At 54.6% G+C, this 21546-nt stretch overlaps 5 protein-coding genes across 5 annotated transcripts; 3 read left to right on the top strand and 2 right to left on the bottom strand.

The window, feature by feature from the left end:
• Positions 1–1026: 1026 nt before the first annotated feature.
• CCMA1212_002549 (uncharacterized protein) lies at positions 1027–3112 on the top strand (the record flags this gene model as incomplete). Its single annotated transcript, XM_073699930.1, has 6 exons — positions 1027–1047; positions 1205–1289; positions 1330–1468; positions 1921–2153; positions 2406–2469; positions 2731–3112. The coding sequence occupies 6 exons, from the start codon at positions 1027–1029 to the stop codon at positions 3110–3112; spliced, it is 924 nt and encodes a 307-aa protein (XP_073561435.1).
• A 484-nt stretch (positions 3113–3596) lies between these two features.
• CCMA1212_002548 (uncharacterized protein) lies at positions 3597–5629 on the top strand (the record flags this gene model as incomplete). The annotated part of the gene is made up of 3 exons (XM_073699929.1): positions 3597–3668; positions 3708–3914; positions 3995–5629. 3 exons carry the CDS (start codon positions 3597–3599, stop codon positions 5627–5629), a joined length of 1914 nt encoding a protein of 637 aa, XP_073561361.1.
• A 1120-nt stretch (positions 5630–6749) lies between these two features.
• Positions 6750–10125, bottom strand: CCMA1212_002547 (Importin alpha re-exporter; the record flags this gene model as incomplete). Its single annotated transcript, XM_073699928.1, has 7 exons — positions 6750–7377; positions 7436–7739; positions 7819–9214; positions 9297–9467; positions 9533–9700; positions 9797–10005; positions 10056–10125. The coding sequence occupies 7 exons, from the start codon at positions 10123–10125 to the stop codon at positions 6750–6752; spliced, it is 2946 nt and encodes a 981-aa protein (XP_073561153.1).
• A 1809-nt stretch (positions 10126–11934) lies between these two features.
• Positions 11935–16689, top strand: CCMA1212_002546 (Tuberous sclerosis 2-like protein; the record flags this gene model as incomplete). The annotated part of the gene is made up of 1 exon (XM_073699927.1): positions 11935–16689. One exon carries the CDS (start codon positions 11935–11937, stop codon positions 16687–16689), a length of 4755 nt encoding a protein of 1584 aa, XP_073561154.1.
• Positions 16690–17594: 905 nt separating this feature from the next.
• Positions 17595–19464, bottom strand: CCMA1212_002545 (uncharacterized protein; the record flags this gene model as incomplete). The annotated part of the gene is made up of 3 exons (XM_073699926.1): positions 17984–19464; positions 17739–17870; positions 17595–17647 (listed from the first exon to the last, which is right to left on the bottom strand). The coding sequence occupies exons 1-3, from the start codon at positions 19407–19409 to the stop codon at positions 17595–17597; spliced, it is 1611 nt and encodes a 536-aa protein (XP_073561424.1). The 5' UTR covers positions 19410–19464.
• Positions 19465–21546: the final 2082 nt, after the last annotated feature.

The raw sequence follows: 21546 nt of genomic DNA, 5'->3' as shown, positions 1-21546 counted from the left end.
TCCAAAAAGGAGAAACAGGACGCCATGAGTCGCCACCGTTGCGAGATGCAGCCGTGCATTAGTTGAGCGGTCGATGTTGGCCAATGAGCAGATCTGTGCCTGACATGCAGGTACAGTACCAGCAGTGTAGCCACCGACACCCGGCTTCCCCGAATCTTCTTCTTCTCTTCTTTTCTTCTTTTCTTCTCTGTTCTGTATGCCCGGCGGTTGTGCCCCGTACCATTCCTTGCTCCAAGGGGGGGGGGGGGGGGGATACCAATGCACCAGTACATGTGATACATGCTGTCCATGTCCAAGTGTGACGATGGAACTCTCGGAGAAGGAGGGAGACACAATGAGACCAATAATATGATTGCTGCTGGAATTTGGACTGGGTTCACGTTTGCAGTTGTGGTTAAAGTTCCTGCGGTTCCTGGTTTTGCTATTGATCCATGGCGGATTACTAGTATCGTTAGCAGGGGCGTTTCTCTCCTGCCTCTGCTGCATATCCTGTTGATGTGTCACTTTGGTCCCGGTCGGTATGCTGCAGGATGGCTGTCTTCTTCTTGTGGCTGCTTGGTTCATGGCGGCAGTCTCTACCTTGATACCTGGCCAATCGCAATCGCCGCTTTGTATGTGGCAGACAGCTTGCTTCGAATCTTTCCGTTGCGCCTGCAAAGGCTTGACCCAGGATTGCCTAATGTAAGGAAAAGAGCGTAACGCAGGGGGTAGTGATAAGGTACGCCGCGTCCTCCGCACTCTGGACTGACAACTGGACGAGTTAGTATACTTTGCGCTATCACTATCCACAAGCCGGCGGCGGCGGCCTACTCCAGTCGGGGTGCACCCGTTCCGCTAGCAGGAGTGATGGTCAAGACGGCTAGCGACGGACGCGGCCGTAGTGACGATGATCAGAAATCGGATGATAGAATATCCAAGCAGTTGTTGCGCTTGCCGCGTTGAAGAGGTTGATTCGGCCGCCGGGCGAATTTGAGGAAGAGACTTTGATTGTGGTGGTGTGGCCCTTTCTCTTGGTGTGTTGCCATCATGATACCACCCAAATCAGCGGTGGCTTTCCCGTGGATGTTGCGCTGTCTGTTCCTGGCTCCCTGGCCCGAGGCTGGCCCGTTCTGACGACCAAGCGTTGAGACGCTATTCCATAGCCTTTGCTAGAAGAGAATTAAGGAGCCACTCCACGCTCCCGTGGTCACACCCTTACTCGTAGCCTGGCGCTTTTGGTGGCAGCCCTGATCCTTGGCTCTATTTCGGCCAGCCAAGTGACGGCAAAGCAAATGTCGAGGCTGCTGAGCGTACCTGAAGCCCTGCATTGTCAGTGACAACCTCGTACAGAGGACCGACTACAGATCCTGCTCACCAATCCCGTCGGGTTTGACGCAGAGTCTGTGGTTGCACAGCCTGTTGTGCATATCTGCAGCAGCAAGCAGATGGGACGACTCGCAGCAGCGCAGCTTACTGCTGCTATTACCTTGTAGTCCAAGCGGAAGTCTTGAGTGAGAGCCAAAGTGCCCGCAGACGTGGCATGGCCATGCCACGGAGCTCTATGCAATCCCCTGTACACGGCAACGGGAGCCGCTAGTAGTTGTCAAGCTTCACATGGTGTCTGACTCTCACTCTGACAAACAAAATAGTAAGGCAAAAAAAAAAACTGAAGATGTCTGCGGACGTCTGGGCGGAGAAACTTTTTCGAAGCTGATGATTATGGAGTAGAATGTGATTACTGCTGGAGACGGTGGTGGGGAAAGGAGCACAGGTGGATGCTCCGCTACTCTGACGCAACTCTTGCCAGTTTAACGTCCAGTCGACGGCGCTTTCCTCAGTGATATGGCAGATCAGGAGAGGAGAGGAAAGACCATGAGATGGACGGGCGGAACATGAAGACCGAGGAAGGCTCAAAGGATGGAATTGGTCGCAGAAATGAAGGCGCACCGTTAGCACTGCTAACGCGATACCTGCGCCTGCGCGAGCTCCATGTGGCGTTCCAAGTATCGTGGAGTATCTCCCGGCGGTTGCTGTCAAGCTGGTGTACTTGGAGGTTACGGCGTCGGATGCGCTATTGGCCCAGTGGCAAAGTACCGGCTCCATCTGGCACCTCTTCCAAGGCATGACCGAGGACGCTGAGCCCGAATTGCTCCATTCCAGCGCTGGAGGAGGAGGTGAAATGAAATGCCTGGTGAAAATGCCGTGAGCGGAATTCGGTACGCATGTACGGAGCAGTTGAATGAAGAAATTGAATGGATGTTCTTCGTATAATGCGGCACTGATGCTGATACCTTAGGGAGCAGTAGTATGCACTGCAGATATGAACCATTAATCTCTATTATCAGGGCTAGTATTATCTTGTCCACCAATTTGGCATCAAACAAGCTCCATATCATCCGGAGTGTAGCTAGCTAGATTGGTAATAGGCAATGGATCATGGATCATCTACATCCCTCCGTCCCTCCTTATCCGACCCCACGGTCTCCGAGCGTGTGTACATAGTACAGTGATTTGTAGGTGCAGTGCTTGGCATCAATCCGTCCTTTGAACTGCAGTCTCCCAACACCAACAAAAGCTGCTCGATCACGGGCGGTGGAGCTGCAATTTATCAGGAACCCTTGGAATGTCGCGTCCACGGCGTGGTCCACCGGCTCTCCGCTAGGCTGTTCTTTAGTCTTTAGGGGACAGCAGGGGGGGGAATCTTTGGGGGGCGTGCACCTCTAGCGTGCCGGAGCGCTGCATGTATCCTAGTGTCGCTGCCCGTTACGACGAGACATTGCCCAGCGTCCGCATCTGGCGCGGATTCCACCCCTTCTGGAAGTCGTGCTGCATCTTGGGCCTGCCGCCAGGTACATGGATGGATCCGGTTGCGGCTCCCACGAGCCAGGCCTCTCTCTCTCTCTCTCTGCGCTGGGACGGTGGCGGCGGTCGTCTGTCACTGCAGCACCTGCAGTACAGTACACTTCCATATACAGCCACATCGCCAGCGAGGGTCCCAGGGCTCTCTGATGGCGGGCTCAGCGCCTGTTCCGCCCGCCTGCGTACCGGATCGTCGTCTGGAAACTCGGGTTTGGCAGCTAAACAGGAAGCTTCGTCCCCACCGTCTCCGGACAAGAACCAGCCCGGCCCTTGATTACCTCTGCTAGCACCTCCGACTAGTATTTCAGCTTTCGCTTCTTCCTCCCCCAGGCTCCATTCCGGCGAATCCCTCATTTCGCCGTTTCTCTTTTTCATTCTTGAAGAGATATTACCTGGTGCTGGATTGCCTTGAGTTCTTCGTTGCTGTCTCTTGACCCACCGGCGCCCGGTTCTCTTCTCGCTTTGCTCAAGCCTCGTTCTCTCTCCCCGGACGGCCAGACGAGGTAAATAAGATACCCAGAAAAAGAGGAGACGCCAAGATAGGAGACGGTCCCTCATTGTCCAAGTCCTCCCATCGCCTCAAAGAGCGAACGCAGAACCGCTTGGCCTCGGACGCACATGTACCCGGTTGAGAGAGAGGCGATTTCGTCTTTGCTCGTGTTCCTCCTCAGCATGTGCTCTTGACAGGGTCGACTAGAAATCCCGTCTTTCCCCCCTTCAGCGCCTTCAGGAGCCGCAACCTCACAGCCATACTCGCCATGGACTATCTCGACGGCCTCCTCCTTGTTCCTCCGGACCGAAACCACATCCTCGCCAAAGCGCAATGGAAGGTACGTTAGGCTTCGGTGCTGATTTTGCTGCCAATGCAGCTCCCTACTCTCCCGGCCGAGGCATCATCTAATGCGCTTCGTTCTTTGCAGACTCGATATGTCTTCGTTGGCAGGCGGACTGCGACAACGACAAACAAGCAGAAAGACCGGCAGAGCGCCCAGGGTGCCAAGTCCGCTGTCTCTGATCCCAAAACTCTGACCAAGGTGTATACCGACGAGTATTGCCTCTCCGTCTACAAGGCCAAGGTAAGTTCTGATGCGCTTCGTTCCTGCTCTACCCCTCGCAGAACACTTATGGCCTCTAACAAAATATCACTACTCTGCAGGAAGACATGGAACCCGCTTACCAATGGCCCACGAGCTGCGTCCTCGACTGTCAAGTCCAGATGCTCGCCTACCGAAAGCAAGGGCCTATCCAGCCGACGCTGGTTGTCACCATAAGCGACAAGGAGCGAAAGCGTCGCTCTAGTCGATCTGTGGGGTTAATGGCGAGCAAAGACGCTGGGACCAGCACTCTGTGGTTCCGAACGCCGCCCGATGACCACCACAGCAGCCTCCACGACTGGGCTTCGTTCATCCTGTCCAAGAAGAATCCCGCCGCAGCAGACGGAAGCACCACGCCAGTGTTCACGAGCCCCTTCAGCCCCCGAAGCCGCGAAGCTCCAGACAACTTCCCCCCGAGGCCCGACAGCGGAAACCAGGCCAGCAGCAGCCGCCCAGATGCGCGCGCCCTCCAGCACAAGAGCTCCAGCGCTACGTACTCGACGGGCCCTCGCGAGCGGCCGGCTACGTTCAGCTCTGACTCGCCGAGCCTGCGGTCCAAGCGAAGCGACATCTCCTCGCCGTCCAGCATCAGCCAGCACCCCATGCAGAAGGCATTCGCGGTTCCAGGTCCAATCTACACCGGGCCGATGCACGGCGACTCGGGGCTGCCTCCCATCAGAGACTCCGTCTACCAGGGAGATCTGATCGAGGGGTGGACAGCGGCCCAAGGGCGGTCCTCCACCTTGAGCTCGCCTACACGCGGCCCCGAGCCGTTGGGCTCTCCGCTGGAGGCGCCCTTGGGCTTTGACGTTCATGCGCCGCCTGCCCCTGGAGAGACGATCCTCGACAGAGCCTTCCAGCTGGGCCATATTCCATGGGCCGGATCGAACGTTCCTGGCCAGGAGACATTCAGCTCCATCGCCCGCTTCGACGCCCTCATGCACGAAGTAGAAGACAAGCGCAAGCAGAGAGAGGCCACTCGGCGCGAGGAACGGGCGGCTATGCGCAATACGTACAATCCCAAAGCGACGCCGCTTGAGCTTGTTGACGATTTCGACTCGGAGGAAAGTGCGCATTCTGCGGATGAGCAAGATCATGGCTACGATAGAAGCCCCATCATCTCGCCCTCAGCCCAACGAGCGTTGGCATTCATTGCAAACAGGCATGGTGATACACCTCGGGAGCCTGGATCACGCCGTCCCACGATATCCAGGACTCATCTAAGCTATCATGCGGGCACAGCGCCTCCACCGCCGCTGCCGCTGCCGACATCTCAGTCTCCTCCTTCGCGGCCGCATACGGCCCACGCCAAAAGTCGCCTTAATCCGTCGCAGAGAACCCAGAGCACGCCCCACCTGAATCCAGATTCTGCCGGCAGGAGCGTCGAAAGCGGTTTTGCGCAAGACGATGCGGACAGTCGGCGATCTGGCTCCAGCTCCAAAAGGTTGAGTTTCTCAGACTTCACCAGGCGGCTCTCGAGCACCAGCAGCTTACTGGTAGTCCAGACCAACACCAGCGGAGACAGCCGTCGAGGAAGCGTTGAGACTGATCTCCACCCCCTCAGCGCTCGACGACCGGATGTGAGCCATCGAGACACTGTCCCTCCTCCCAGGAGTCGGGAATGGCAGAGGCAGGATCGCCAGTGCCCTTGGCGCAACAGCGTTGGCGTCGTTGGTCCCGAAGGCGGATTCCTTTGAGTCTGTCCCGGTGCATCCTTTCAACCATTGTTTTTTTGACCCTTTTATCATCCACTACTTCTTCATAACGACGCATATCCGAGACGACTTTTCAACGCAAGCAGGCCGGACCGAGAGCTTGAGCGAGAATCCTTTTCATAACTAATATCATATGCATGACGAACATTTTACTATCACTACATACATCTTTTATTGGCATCAGTACGACGCATATGACGGGGCCTTCTTCAATTAGCCTTAGCATGACTCCGGCGTTGGTTTTCAGTTTCAACTTGAAGTGTACAACTTTTTATTCTTTACTTTCTCTTCTGCTCTTTTTCTTGGCCATTCTTTCATATTTTGCCCATTGTACTTCTTTGTCGTTTGAGCATGAAAAGCAACCAACGATCTTTGGACAAGGGGGCTTTCTTTTCGCGGGTGTTGGGTTGAAAAAGAAGTGTTAGATTTTCTATATTTTTTTTTCTCTTTCTTTCTTTACTTGTCCCCTCATCCTCTCCAAGAGACGTCGCTGTCTGGCGCTAGGGGAGAAACGATTTTGAAGTGATGATGAAGCGAGCATCTATCTGGGTTTGAGCACGCGATTTCCCCCACCCTCCGACACTTCTTCCGCGTAGGTTGACGAGGAAGAGAGGGTTCCGTGGTGGCCGTGCTGTCTTTTCGGATAGCTTCTTGTACAACTATATCTTGAACTACCTTCTACACAAGGCTTTATTTTACTGGAGATTGGGATCAGGAACAACCTGATCAATCAAATACGTGAGATTCCCCGGTCCGTGACCTGTGTGATTATGTTCTCGTTTTATTTTGATGCGCAAGGAAATGTTTCCTTGCTGTGCCTACATACTTATCTATTCCACACAATATCTACCTTTCCTCGCTAGGTACTTTGCCCCTTGACTCTCTGCAAAGTCCATGATCCATCGGGCAGTACCTTACTACCCTTAGCAGGGCTTCATCTCCGGCACCGAAGCTTGATCCTTATTATACTTACCCTTCCTTTACCTTTTTTTGCTTCTTGATATATCCCATCACGATGTGCCCCGCATACGGGCCCTTTGTTGCCCTTCCATAGTGTACCTCTCTCTCTCTCATCTCTCCTCTCCTAATTTATCTTTTGAAATTATCGAATGTACTGGGCAATGGCCTCCTGAAGTTCGGGCGTAAGGCGCTGAGCAATGAAGCCCTCGATGGCGCCTCCGTGCCTCTGGTTGGCCGCAACCATGTACTCCTTGACCCAGGCCGGCACGTTCTGCACCTCGGGGAAGTCGTCTCGCGCAACAGGCTTGCACGTGTTGAGGGCCGTAAACGTCAAGCCGAAGCCGATGTCGTCAGGAGAGTTTTCCGTGATGATCTCATCTCCGACACCAGCGGCGACGCTCGGGGGGTTGGCCAGCAAAGTAAGGAGAATTCTGCACGTATTTGCCCAGCCCTTGGCAAACTTCTGGGCGAACACCTGGGAGTCGCAGAGTGTCTTGGTAAGAGACACCACAGCAGCCTTTCGGTCAACTGGTCTTGCCAGCTTGTCTGTCTCTTGCAGGATGAACGGAGGATACACTTGAGCAAAGACTTTCTCGTCTACCTTGTCAGAATGCTTGACAAAGTAATCCGTTCCGTAACCAGCCTCCAGTTTTCCGCCAACAAGGTGGAAAAACCGAACAAAGCGGATCTTGAAAGAATCAGCGGGAGATCCCTGCAGCTTGGTAAAGATGAGCGTAAGAATGGTGTCGAAGTAGGGATCGAGAGCCGATCTACCGAGACAGAAATTAGTACACTAAGCGTGAAAGGGCCATTCGTGGTTCGACTCACGGCTCAAAAGAGTTGACAATCGCCTCCAGAACGTCAAAAGCGTAAAGCTCGGACTTCTTTCCACTCAACAGCCGCTGGAAAATGCCCAGTACGGCCTCAAGCTTGTTCTCCGCAACAATTGTCTTGGAGACACGGGGGATAAGTGAGGACAGCAGCCGAGTGCAGGCGGGAATGTTGCCTCTGGTCTCCCACAGAGACGGCTGCAGCAGGGGGCCAAGAAGCGCGGCGTAGTTGTCGGACACGGCATCAGCTGGGCTAGACTCGAGGAGTTGCGCCAAGATCTGGAAAATGTACGGAATAAATTCTGTCGACGAAATGCTGCTGTTAGCAGAAAGAGGGAGAGGAAAAAAAAATGACATATCGTCGTTCGCAGGGGAGCTTACCGGTAACGTCGTCAACCAAGATCTGATGCGCAGGCTCCCAGAGCTTCTGGTTGATTGCAGCTGCATGCGTCGCAGCGCAGTATCGCACCAGGGCGCCCAGAGCCTCGAAGTGATAGTAGTAAAACCGAGGGTTGCTAGGGTTGGATTTCATGACGTTGGTGATGAGGATCAGATGCGTCAGGATGGTATCGAGCCAAGGGGCGGCTCCGTCCTTGATGACGATGAGAATCCTCATTACACATCGCATCAAGAACTCGTTCTCCTGCAGCTTTGGCGCGCTGGTATCACTTTCTATCAGCTTGAAGAGGTGAGTGAGCAGATCCTTTGCAAAGGGTTCTATGTCTGCACGAGAAAACATGGGCGTGCCCGAATCATCCGTCAGGTACAGTACACGCTCTACAGCAATGGCTGCATAGGTATAAACAACGTAGTTGGATGAGTTAAGGTTCTGAATCAAGGGGCCAATGGCCACCTTCCACTGCTCCTTGGACAGCTGGCTGCGGAATGTATAGAGAAACTTGATGGCGTCAACCTTGGAGATGGGCTCAATGCCCTCTCCGTTCACCAGATCGGACGCAATGTGGCGTTCGAAGAAATCGACCACGTTGACAAGCGGGTTGACGGTCTTGACACCCTGGGCCTGGGTGACTGCACCCTTGGCGGCAATCGAGAGGAACAGGTAGATGGCGGTATCCTTGGCCTTCCAGTCCGACTTTGGCTGCGTGAGATAGTGGTTGATGTACCGGGAGACAGAAGTGGTGACAGGACCCTCGAATTTCTCCTGTAGACTGCGGAGGAAGTCGGTAGCCGACCTGCGTCGAGAGCCGGAGTCAGATCCCTCGAGGTCTCGGCGAATATACTCGATCGGCTCATCCTCGAACATTTCAATATCGGACTCTCGGAGAGCAACGTTGGGCAGAATGACCTTTTCGACAATCTCGGTGAGGACGGCTTCGCTGTTGAAGAGCTCCGAGTGCTCTCGGGTGGCCGCGACTGCCGCCAGGAAGTGCAATGACTTGCTCACAAGGTTGTCATACTTGGTCTCGGGGCCAATGGATGACACCAGGCTCCAGGTGCTTGTGATGAAGGGCTTGCAGTATTGGGAAAAGTCGGCGTCGTACTTGAAGGTATAGAGCTCGAGGAAATCGCAAATGTCGGCCTTGACAGTATCAACGACGCTGGCTTCGGTATCGTCATCGGTGTCCAGGATGGGATTCGAGTAGTTAAGGTATTTGTGAAGCAACTCGGAGATGCTAGCAAGGTTGTCTTCAAAGATAGGAGGCAGATCGTGGCAGGACAAGTCGAACATGATCTTCAGCTGCAGGCTAAGCGTCTCGAACCAGCCATGGAGCAGCGCCTTGTCCTGGGCATGCTCGGAAATTTTGCTGTCGGTGGTCTACCAGTCATACGCACCCCAGGATCAGCATCGGAACTCAAGGGCTAGAGAGGTGAGGAGAATGAAGTGGTGCTGCGCTTACCGCCAAGAGCTGGAAAAAGGGAGCGCCGAATGTTTCGATGACATGGTTAATCTCCGTATACAGGGCAGCGGTGCCCATCAACGGCCTCCAGCGAACAAAGATGGAATGGGCCACCTCCAGCACACCGACGTTGACCTTGGGGTCGGTGGCAGAGAAGCGGCTGACAAGATCCTAGTAATCATGCTGTCAGTACCGGGCCAACTTGGCAGACCCAGAGGGGGGCGATTCGTAGCTACCTGGGTAAGAGTATCCCACCGCTCCCAGAAGTCTGAATCGGCAATGATGCTGACAGCTTCTCCGAGCTGGCTCTGAATGTTGGGAGGAGAAGCAATCATCAGCCCGATGAGGCGCTCCTTGATCGTCTGGACCTCGTCCAGTGGGATCTTGTAGTTTCCTTCCGCGTCCTGCATGCGCCAGCTTTAGCATCTCGTCGGCTGTAGTCGTTCGAAAACGGGTCGTCGCGGGCGATGGCGGTGGCGCGGCGCGGTATCGACACTTACCACATAGTTGAATCGGATGAAGTTCTTGAAGGCCAAGGCAGCACTTAGTCGGGTGTTGGCGGGGATGGAGTCGGAGCTGACGATGGTGAGCAGGGTCAGGGAGTACTGAGGCTTGGCGGCCTCCTGCTTGAGGGCAGCCTCGGCTGGAGTTGTTCGACGCTGGTTAGCATCAAGTGTCTTTCGACAGACGCGTTCTGTGGCCTCTGTATCTGGCTGCGCGTCTGCAGCGGAGGCTGTCATTGGAGGAGGAGCGGCATACCTTCGCGATGCTGGGCAGGGTCGAGAGTTGCCTGGAGCAGCTGCGCAATGTGGCCAACATCGGCCGCCATGGTGAGTTGTTTCGCGTTGGATACGAGGGGAGGTTAAGGGCAATGATCAGAGAAGAGAGGGGGGCAAGAATGAGGACGGGGGAAGGCGGGTTTAACGTGGTGAGGATGAGCTGTTTGGTGTTTCGTAATGTTTTGTTTCTTGTGCCGGGACAAACCAGACTTTTTCTCGAGGTTGCCTCGTTGCTGGCTAGCGGACCTGGCAAGGCTCTGGTGGGGGAGAGCTTTTGTCACTCGCGTCAACTGCTTCCTCCAGCTTCTGGGACGGCGGGGTTGCGGGTGCATGTAGCGGGCAAGCGCAGTTTGTATGGCAAGGTACCTACACGAAATACGCGTATAGGCGTGAGAAGACGTGACAGCTACAAGTATGATCAGCAGCCGCAAACTCGGATTGGATGAGCGAATAGTATGTACAGTTTGAGCTGACGGGACTCTGGATGAGTGACGTTTAGGCAGAAGTTCTGCTCGTTGCTGGTGCCTGTCTTCAATCACTTGTCGTGCCTCGGTACCTCCAACTCAAGTTCCCGGTACCTCAGCTCTCCACGACTGCCACCAAGGCCCTCGAATCCCTCAGTGACACTGTACATGGACCAATATCGATGTTGCGGGTAGCTGCCGCCGAATCGGAACACACCTGCAGCAGGTAACGATACACTGCCAAGACTTTGGAGCCGGCTTACGGTATTGAGTGCGATCTCAACCCCTAAGGTGCTTTATTGCGACGCATCAGAGCCACCCGACCGCTTTCAGCCTCTCATTGAATCTCTCGGGGCAGATTCAATCAAATGCCCGGATACCTTACGCTGCGGTCCGGTGGTGGCTGTTCGTTGTAGCGGGCTGAACCGCCGTTTAGTGGCGCTTTGCAGGCTCTCAAGCTGCCTGTACTAAGCTTCAATGAGCTCGGCAAGCCAATGATGCAGCGATGGCTCAGCCGAGTCTTAGGTACCTACCTGTACCTACAGCGGCAGACCAAAGGCCGAGGCCCGTGCGCTGAGACAAAGTCGAGGGCACATGGGAGAGCGGACAGAAAAAAAAAAAAAAAGGTCAAAAGACGCCTTACCTAAGGCCTCCTGAGCAAATGAGACGTCGGTCCTCCCTCCGTCATGCTGCATTCTAAACGACCTGCTCTACTCCAATAGATTCCTCTGCCTGCACCTCGATAGAAAAAATAAACCACCAAACCCTGCAAATCCCTTGTCCTCTCTCTCGGCCTCGCCAGCAACGACACCAGATGCGCCGCTGCTCAGTGTCCACCCCGACCTCGACTCTCCAGCCGATGACCGATCCGGGCGTCCTTGATCACAGCTGATAGCGGCTCCTCTTGGTGTGCCTATTCAATCCAACCACAGCACGGCTTCCTCTCCCTGCGTCGCCTGCGAGACTTTGCCTGCAAACCGCCTGTGCAATTTTCTGCACTGTCCCACCACCCTCAACCCTTTTCTGCCATCGAATCTGGTCTTTCCGCACTCGTGCTGCCGTCGCCGACGTGATCCTGGCCTCGTCTCCGCACTTCCACACGTCCCTTGATGTCCAGTCTGGTGTCAAGTCCCGGATACATAGGCCTTGAGGAGTGAGTTGGCTTTTGATTATCTGCAAGTGCGGCTACCCACCATATCTTACTCCGGTTGCGTGACCACCTCCAGCCTCTGCTATCTGCTGGCGATCCCAGCAAAGCGCTTGTCTGGTGGCATCTTTTCTTCCATTTTCACCCGCTGCTGCTTCTTCAGTGCTTCGCCTCGTCACCAGCTCGTGCTTACATGCGAGTCATAGTTCCTCTTCGCACCCAAAGCCAAGACCTTCCAAGACGAGCACATGTCCCCGCAGCCTGGAGATGATGTTTCGTCGCCGGACTCCATCCGCCCCAGCGGCATCGCCAGCGTCTTCCGAGGCCTGACCGGCTCCAAGTCGTCGACCAAGTCTCCGCCGCCGCTCTCGTCGTCGGTCGCGGCGCTCCCGAGGACCGACTTCATCCATGCCACGCCCATCAGCTCTCGCGGCCTGTCCGCGAACCACATGGACGCCTTCGAGCAGTTGAAGAATGGCACCCCTGCCGAGCGGATCGCGGCGGCCAACACTCTCAAGTTCGCCATCACGGAATATCCGCTGAACCCCGTCCTGGACATATGGTACGCCGCCAAGGACCTTATCGAACCAAGCAAGCCGACTGCGATGCGGCAGGCGGGGTGGGAGCTGTTGACGGAGTGTGTTAAGCATTCCTCCTCGACAGATTTGGAGCGAAAGGAGTACTTCCAGACGATAGCCGCGCCAGCCAACCCCGAAGACTTCCATTTGCAGCTGGCCGCGCTGGTGGACCTCACCCATCGCGGCCGCGTACTCGCCGGGTTTGACTATGAGCTGCTCCCCCTGCTCACAAAGTGGCTTCAAGAAGCATACAATGCCGCTCGTGCTGCTCGGAAGGCTTCGCAGGCCACTCGCGGGCAGAGGACCTCCAAGAACAAGGCCGCGGCAACTGGAGAGGATCAGAACTTTGCGCAGCTCTTTGCGTTCATCATGGATGTCATCAAGTTCAACTTCAACACTGCGGATCAAAATTCCATCACAGGCCTGATTGATCGTCTACTCGGCATCTGCATGAGCACCAGCGTTGAAGAGGATCTGCGTTCTTGTATATCCGCCATTGATGCCATCGTGACCTTTGGCTCTGTCCCTACGAGCAGACTGAAGAGCACCATCCAGGTTCTGAGTTCCATCTTTTGTCTGGTCCATAGCCTCCACAAAGAGTCGTGGCACACCCTGGCGAACCTCTGCAAATCCCACAATGGCCAAGCGGCGGTCCGGATTCTGCTCGATGTTCTGCGCAACCCGTCCCTGGATGAAGTCAGCAACAAGGATATGGGTCGCGATATCAGAGGCGCGCTTGCTGTCCTACAAAAGCTGCTTTCCAAGACGACAGAAAAGGGCTACCCTACTGTTCCATATGCCCTTCTAGTGGATGGCTTGGCAAACACCCTCAGGATTACAAACTCGCCAAGGATCTACCATGCGATTCTCCAACTCATCAACTCGCTGTTCAACGATGGAAACGGGCAGCTACATCGCTTGGTCCTTGACGAGGACTGGACGGTTCCGCTAGAGACAGCCGCGGAATGCTATCGCAGGATTCAGGAGAGCCCCGATCCGACCACGGGTACCCGGGCGAGGGACGATTCCATGGATGACAACATCATATACGAGCTGCAGCTGCTCATCGCTCGGCTAGACCAGCTGGTGACGCAGAAGTCGGGCGATTTTGTTCCTCGACAGACCGTCATCAAGTTCTTCACCGATGTGCATCGCCTCCTCCCCGATCACACGGCTCGTACCGTGCTCGACTACTTCCAAGAGTTTCGATGCTGCTCCCCGTCAGACCTTCGGTGGGAAGAGAACCTGACGCTGGTGCTGGATGGGTTCTTCAGAAACCGGAGCCGTTCTTCAGAGACGCGGCTACGTGCCTTGCAGACGATGATGGATGCTTACGAGATTGTTGACTTGGTGGGCGACGGGGATGAGCAGGACTTCATCCCTCGCCTTGCCAAGAGCATCCTCCAGGATGTCACCGAGGAAGTCGACGTCCTGGTCCTGGACGCCATCATCTCGTTCATGACCTCGGTAGTCGTTGCATGTGATATAGACCTCTTTGACTTTATTATCAACGCTTTGCGAGTAATCGTGATGAGCGATCGTCTGAAGTCGCCCATTGCGTCGCCCACGTCGCCGCTCGTTGTCTCGATCCCACAGGCCAGCGGTGGTGAGACCACGGAATCAGCACCTGTAGAGCAGTCGCCCTCCAACGTCGTCACTCGGGGATACGTCAGGATGTTCATGCGACTCATGAACTTCCACAACGACAAAAGCGTGAAGCTCTTCAACGTGCTCGTCAGCATCGCGAAGCTGGATCATTGCGAAGTAGATGCTCGGCTGACGGCGATGAAGCTGCTCTTCAGGCTCCGCGCCGACTGGGCGGATCGTGTCTTCATCACCAACAATCTGGAAGCCATGTCTACCGCCACTACTCTGCTTCGCACAGAGGGCTCGCTCGCAAAGAAGCAGGCCGAGGAAGTCGCAAATACGGCCCGTCTGTCCAGAGTGGATGTTGGCTTGCAGTCTCGCACGGCAACACGCGGAGCGTCTATCGGCCAAGGCCGGGCCGGGCAGAGGCAGGGCTACATGTGGAAATACCCCGACCCAAACGCACTGCCCGAGGCTATCCCGTCCATGATCAGCCCGGTTCTCAGGTCCCACCTTCACAAGGAAGATGGAGCGGAAGGGGAGGAGCAGACAGCCGAGATGGCGCACTATCAGCCCTGCGCTCTCGATCTATCGGCCTGGCTAGACACTGTACTGAGCATGCTCCACGGGTGCGATTGGGAGATATACAGCTTTGTCTTGGTGCATCTGCCGTCGCAGCTGAGCAACCATGCCATCTTCAGGGATGCCATACCGCAGATACAGGAGCTTCGCAGGGTGATCTGCGAACAGATTCGGCTCAACAGCTTTCAGGAGCCTCCCAATGCCTTGGGCCTCCGCCGAGCTGATATTGCAATTTGTCTGTATCACAGCTTGACCATGATTCTCAGCTATCACGAGCATTTTCAAAAGGCTGAGGAAGACGAGATTGTGAAGATGTTTGTTCATGGAATATCGACTTGGGAAAGAGCCGCCAAATGTTGCATACACGCCCTGTCGATATGCTGCCATGAGCTGCCTCTCTCAACAAGCAGGTCGCTGATTCAAATGCTCAACCAGATGGCGGCCATCATCACGCAGCCGTTCGTTTCAGTCCATATTCTGGAGTTTCTTGCCTGCCTGAGCCGACTGCATAATGTGTATGTCAACTTCAGGGAGGATGAGTTCAGAATCGTCTTCGCCATCTGCTTCCGTTACCTGGAATATGCCAAAGACAAGAGACAGGTTCAGCGCAGCGCTCTGTCGAGCGAGCTGCCAACGCCCATTGCTTCATCAATACAGTCTCCATTGGAACTGTCCCAGCCTCCGACAGATGATCTGCCGCAATACGTTCACGCCCTGGCCTACCATGTCATCCTGTTTTGGTTCCTCGCACTCAAGTTACCTGATCGTGCCAACCATGTCAGCTGGATCGTCAAGAAGCTATTCGCGGACACTGACGGCCTCCATCACGGCCCAGACGACCACGCCGTTACGTCAATCGATTTTATGCAGAGGGTCACTTATGCGGACGTCGACGAGTCGGCAGAAGATCCGTACTTCACAGAGGACCGCTTTGGTGACATAGCCGTGAAGCGATGGCTTGTTGGCAATAGCATCGTCACAGTTAAGCAGGCAACGGTGTCTGGGTGGGCTCAGATCATCAAGAGACAGCCGTCAGGTACCTCGGCATACACGGTCCGCGAGTCGTATCGGCCTCCTCCTCCTCACCAGGTGGAGAATCATGTCGACATCACGAGAGAGGGCCAACCCACGTCCAACCTGATCCTGCCCAGTCATCTCCTGGTACAACTCATGTCGCCTATCCCGCAGACGCACGACTCCGCGAGGCCCATTCCCTTGCCAGACGACGAAGCAACTGGCAGAACCATCAGGGTCTTTGATCGCCTGTCCAGTCTGGATGGACACAAGGTCGGTGTAATCTACATTGGCGAAGGCCAAACTGAAGAGGCAGAGATCTTGGCGAATGTATCAGGGAGCAGCGACTACATTGAGTTTCTCAATAACCTCGGAACTTTGACAAAGCTTAAGGGGGCAACCTTTAACACCCAGGGCTTGGATCGTGAACATGACACGGACGGACAGTATACGTTCTGCTGGAGAGACAGGGTGACGGAGATTGTCTTCCACGTCACCACGCAAATGCCGACGAATCTCGAACGGGACCCGCACTGCATAGCCAAAAAGCGTCACATTGGCAATGACTTTGTCAACATCATCTTCAACGACTCCGGCCTCCCCTTCAAGTTTGACACTTTCCCAAGCCAGTTCAACTGTGTCAACATTGTCATAACGCCTGCGTCACCGGCTTCGTTCCTGGCCACCAGAGAGGCAAACCCCGAGCAAGCACATAAGAAGAAGTTCTACACGGTGCAAGTGATGAGCAAGCCGGGCTTTCCTGCAATCTCGCCGGCATCCGACACCAAGATGGTCTCACTCAAGGCTCTGCCCGCCTTCATCCGGCTTCTCGCCCTGAATGCGTCCGTGTTCGCCCATGTGTGGCACAACCGCGAGGGCGGCGAGCACATCAGCTCCTGGAGCGGTCGTCTTCGCGAGATCAAGCGGCTGCGAGAGAAGCACGGCCCAAAGCCTGGTTCCGTGTCCTTGACCTCACCCCCGACACTCCTCACCACTGCCACACCGGTCCAGTCGCCGCCGCTGCAGCCATTCCAAGACTTCGCTCAGCCAGGAGGGAGCAGCGTCCGGGATAGTTTCAACAGCTTGCGCAGAACGAGCGTGGCTACGTTCTTCACCAACACGAGCGAGCAGACGTCTCACCGATCGTCGATATTGTCGACGGCGCCGACAAACGACACTGAGGTTGGGATTCACGGGCTGGACTCCCTTGTGGATGCGGTTGACTTTTCAAAATGGGGATGAATGGGGTTGTATGTTTGCCATTCTGACCCCGATCTAAAAAGACCATGAACAACACAAAGAAAGAAAAAATTAACCAGAAAAAAAAATTAAGGAAATTGAGAACGTGTCACAATATAAGAAAAACCGAAAGGAGGAAAAAAAAATTACAAGAGGGAATATGGCTGGGCTACACTTGTCTGTTACAATAGGCGCGAGCCATCATGTACTCGTATAAGCTTCGTTTTCTCTTTTTTGTTTTCCTTTTCTTTTCTCTTCCTTTTTCCTTCTCGTCCTTTCTCACTTTTTTTTTTTTTCTTTTTTTTTTTTTTTTTTTTTTTTACTTCGACACATGGTAAGCGGACTTTTGATATCTAGCAACGTTCTGTACTTTTTGGGTTTGGGCAGCAGAAGGGGCGTTGATATCCTTATATGAGAGATGTGACAGAGAGCAGGAGGGGAAATCTATCTGGGTCAAAAAGTTGTTGTTTCTTTCTGTCTCTCCTTCGTCCTTGTTGCTGTTCTTCTCTCGTTGGGTTTTCGTCTGTTGTCGATGTTTGTCGACAGCTCCCCAATATATAAGTCAAGATTCAAATATACACAATATATACCCCGTACTTGACTTCTCATCACACTCTTCCAAGGCTTCTTCTCTTCTAAATGCTTCACATGTCCAATCTTGACGGGTTTCATCGACCAAACTGTTTTGACCTGCTGGTCTATCTTATCCTAGACCGACACTCATCATGTGCGCCATTGGGTCCATCTACCCCTATTCTTCCCACGCAGACGATGCGCAAAAACACCTCCATATCTCCTCCGTTTGCCCGCTCCTCCGCTCAACGCCAATCCCGTATTGCCATATTCAAGTGTAGTTGGTGGATGCAGCGGTATGTAATGGAGCATGGTAACGACAATCGAGCAAACCCCTACCGCGACATCTCGCGCCAAACGGGTCTATATTCCGCCCACTTCTGGAAACCTGCCATTTCGAAAGCCCGTGTTAACATTCAAAGCGGAAAGCTGAGGATACAAGACATCTTTCGTCGTTGGCCTGCGGTAGGGAAACTCACCTAGCGAAACAAGCACCTGGTCTCCGTCGGAGACTCCGTCCACGAACATACCGGTCATTCCTCTGCTGCTCAGCGTCTGGTAGCAAGCGTACAGCAAGCAAGCCATGATTGTGTCTCGCAAGCCGCCTTGGTCTGTCCCGTAGCTCATCGGTAATCAGCACTGAAGAGTACACACTCCAGGGCTCTGTTTCCTCCGCGGGAATGTAAGGAGGAAGGCAAGGGGAAGGGGATATGGGAAAGCTGACCTCGAATACAAATGCACGTTACTCCTCCAATTCTGCTATTCAAGGATCCCGGCCACGGAAGGTCGGTTGCTGCCGGACTTTGCTGGCTAGGAATAAAAGTGATGGCCGTCGCTACTATTGTAGCGTTGTCAAAGGCAACGATGATGTCGCTTATATATTCACTGTTCACAGTCCGGGCGTACTGATCGTACCAGCCGAAGCCGTGGCTGGTTGTCGCAGGCGGGCGACTCTCAATATCCAGCACCTGGTGCGCATCCGCCTCGTGGCACAGTCGAAATCCTAGGCCAGAGTAGGGAATCACGACGCCTGTCAAGTCCGTAAAGCGAAGAATCCAGTCACTGACAAGACCGCCCTGGCCGCCATGCCCTTGCGCGTTGACTGGCCAGCCTCTCCTTGCGAACCACTGGCCTGCTTCAGCCATGTCAGCGGTCAGACCAGGCAACAGTCGAGGAAAAGTCGTTCCCAGGTGCAGCCTCTGCACGCCTCTGACCCTGTGGAGCCTGTTCATCGCAGCATCGTGAAGGCAAGAGCCGATTCCCTGACCTCGGTATTCAGCTCGCACGATGATGGCCGCGATGGACCCTATGAGAGCAACGTCGGAGCTGTCTGCGAAGGTAGCATATGCTGCACAGAAGCCAACAAGCAACCCTTCCGTGGGCTCCCGCACAATGTAATGCAATGCGTAGCCATCTCTCTTCAGGAGAGACCCAAGAGCAGACACGCTGAGATGAAACTGCTGAGGGAGACATGCTTGCCAAAGGGCACAGATTTCCGTCAAGTCTCGCTCGGCAACCCAGGGACAAACTGACCACGCAGGCTCAGCATCAGAGGCACCTGGGGCGAGCGTTCCGGAATCCACAGGCACTGTCGGCCTCGAACTGCCATCCAGGAGCAGGGCAGCTGCGACAAGGAGATCGGAATTTGTGTATCCGGCGATCTGCACCATTGTCCGGAACTGCGTGCTGGAGATGTTTCGACCTGCCAGATCGCAGCAGATCAGAGTGATGAGCGGCCGTGATTCGCATTTTCGCGCCACAAGCTCAGCAAAACCCAGCTGTAGCGAGCCGTCAGTGCCGGTCAAGTGGGTGATTACGAAGATCACGGCCCTCGCCATCTTGATGAAGGTCTCATGGACATGTGTGATTCCTCGATTCTTGGTGTAAGGAACATGGCGTATTGGGATGTCTCGACCAGAGATGGTTTGCCCGAGTATCTCAAACGGATCTCTGTCATCTGTGGGATCATTGCCCACAGGGGGCACCACGACAGGGGTCAAGAGAAGAACAGGCTTGTCTCTGGTGGGAATCCGATCGAGGGGGACGCAACGCTGGTGATCCCACCTAACCGTAGCGACGGGTCTTTCTGGGATTTCCGAGGGGTAAAGGCTGGATGTGTGTCCCGCAGGCCAGTATGCTCCGGTAGACATGATGCTTCCTACAGCATAGTAGCCCTGGAGGCGGCGATGGACAATCCTGGCGGTTCTACAGCTGTCAAGAAAAGCTCTTGGATGCTGTGGATGCGATTCTGTACAATGCTCGCCTTGAATTGCGCCGAGCTGGTCTGAGAATCAAGAAGTGTGGGAAAGCTCCCGCCACTCTCGCGATCTGACAACGCTTGAAGGGCTTTTGATTTGACAGCTCCCTAAACCCTAGTTGTTATGAGGAGTCAACGATTCGGCACTTCCAGCAGAAAAATCCGATACATAAACAGTGATCAGAGCAATTGTGCCGGATAGTGCAAGTTTCCGCAATGGAGAGGTGATGGCGTCCAATATTCCATCGCTAAGGTTTCTCATACAGTATCAGCTGAAAAGAACTTGCACCGCTAAGGTCCATATTCACAGACGGCGGCGATGTATGTAACATGCGTTGTAACATAGCCCTAAAAGTGTCTTTGTTTGATTGGGCCAAGCAAGGGTTCAGGGGACGATTCAAGGGGCTGCGAGAAGCTTCGCATGGCCATGGGGGAGGAAGTGGAAGGATCAACTTCGCGTGGGGGTTCATGACATTGGCTGTAGACGTGACTGAACATTCAGTAGGTCCAAGGCGTGGCAGGCAAACAAATGCCCGGCCCACCCTTGACCAAGATATCTGGCCATGGGGGGATCGAAGGAGATGGGGGTCGGCTGGGGACGGCTGCCGAAGGATGAATTCCCTCAAGGCGGGCAGTCAGCTGCTTTGCTAGCATTACGGCAAGCAATGCTGGGCTCCCTGGAGGAAAACATAAGGCCAAGTTGAGTTGTGGCGAAGGTACGAGATGCTCTGCAAGCATTGGTCAATGGGTAGACGCCTTTATGCAAGGAGGGCGACTAGTTGTAGCATTGGACCAAAAGATGTCGCCCTCATAGTAGGGGTAGGGAATGTGTCTGCCGTAGAGTGTCTGCTTCCTGGGGGTTCGTAGCTGTATGCTAGTCGATAAAAGTAGTAGAGCTGTGGGATGCCATACAATGCGAGTCCTAGCCAAGGCGGTGATTGAGATGGTCTGCATGTTGCCACTTGGATGAGAAGTCTGCAATGGATTGGTGCGACGCAAAAGATACTCGTACAGCCGGCAAGTACCATGTTCGACTCACTGAGAGCAAACAGGAGAGATACCGTTTGGATGTCGTTGATCCCTCTGCTGACATGGTCCGCATCCACCTGTATGCAACTTTACGTGCTGCCAGCAACCTGCCCATTGATCATTTAGCAGCCAACAGGAGTCTTCCCTCGCGGAGGGCCTAGATGAACTGCGCAGGACCAAGTTAAGGCAAAGGAGTGTCTCTCCGCTGGATCACGATGCCCGGATGCAGCGCAGACAGCCCCGGTTGGCAGGCAGGCGAAGTTTTTGCCATGATCAGCCCGCCACTCCAGTTGGATGAAGGCATGCAGGCCAAATACGACGGCCTAAATGGTCCCTGATTGGCATATTGGCCGGTAGATGGCAGTGTCCACATGTGATTCGACTCGGACAGTCGTATGGAAGAGCAACGGCGAGGTCATATCGGGCCTAGCGCTGGCCCAATATGCCGGACTGATGGCGCCGGCAGACGGGAAAGGCGGGAGATTTCAATGATCGACAGAAGCCGAGAGCAGTTGAGCTTTGTAGCGCGTTTCCGTTCTGGTACAGGCTGCGCAGGTGTCGCCGGTCGAGTCAGCGGTGGGGTTTGAGGCGAGAGGCGGAGAGTCAGAAAGTCGATGAGTTGATGGGATGAAAAGAGCCGACAGATTGGGCTCTGAGAATCTCTGCTTGGTGTTGTGGAAGATGCATCCCGCAATGGAAGCATCCGGTACGTGGTGCCCGAGAGCACCTTCCGAGCACCAAAGACAACAAGTACTGACAAGGCAACTGCGACCACTTGGTCACTGTTCTTCCGATACGGTATTGATGGCAGGTGTGAATTGGAGAAGGCACGCTCCATCCAGCTTCCTGTGGAAACGGGTGCCACTGGATTTCCGATTATGCCTTGATTCCCACCCGGTAGTGCTCCTTTGGTACCGGGCTCGCACCGCCTGAACATGGAAGGTCGACTCACAAAGTTCGAGCCTCAAGCAGCCAGCAGATCCTCAATACTAGTGGCAATC

This window comes from Trichoderma ghanense (assembly GCF_004382785.1).
Source record: "Trichoderma ghanense strain CCMA-1212 chromosome Unknown scaffold_2, whole genome shotgun sequence".
NCBI classification, from domain to species: domain Eukaryota; kingdom Fungi; phylum Ascomycota; class Sordariomycetes; order Hypocreales; family Hypocreaceae; genus Trichoderma; species Trichoderma ghanense.
This window is presented reverse-complemented; position numbering and strand designations above follow the sequence as displayed.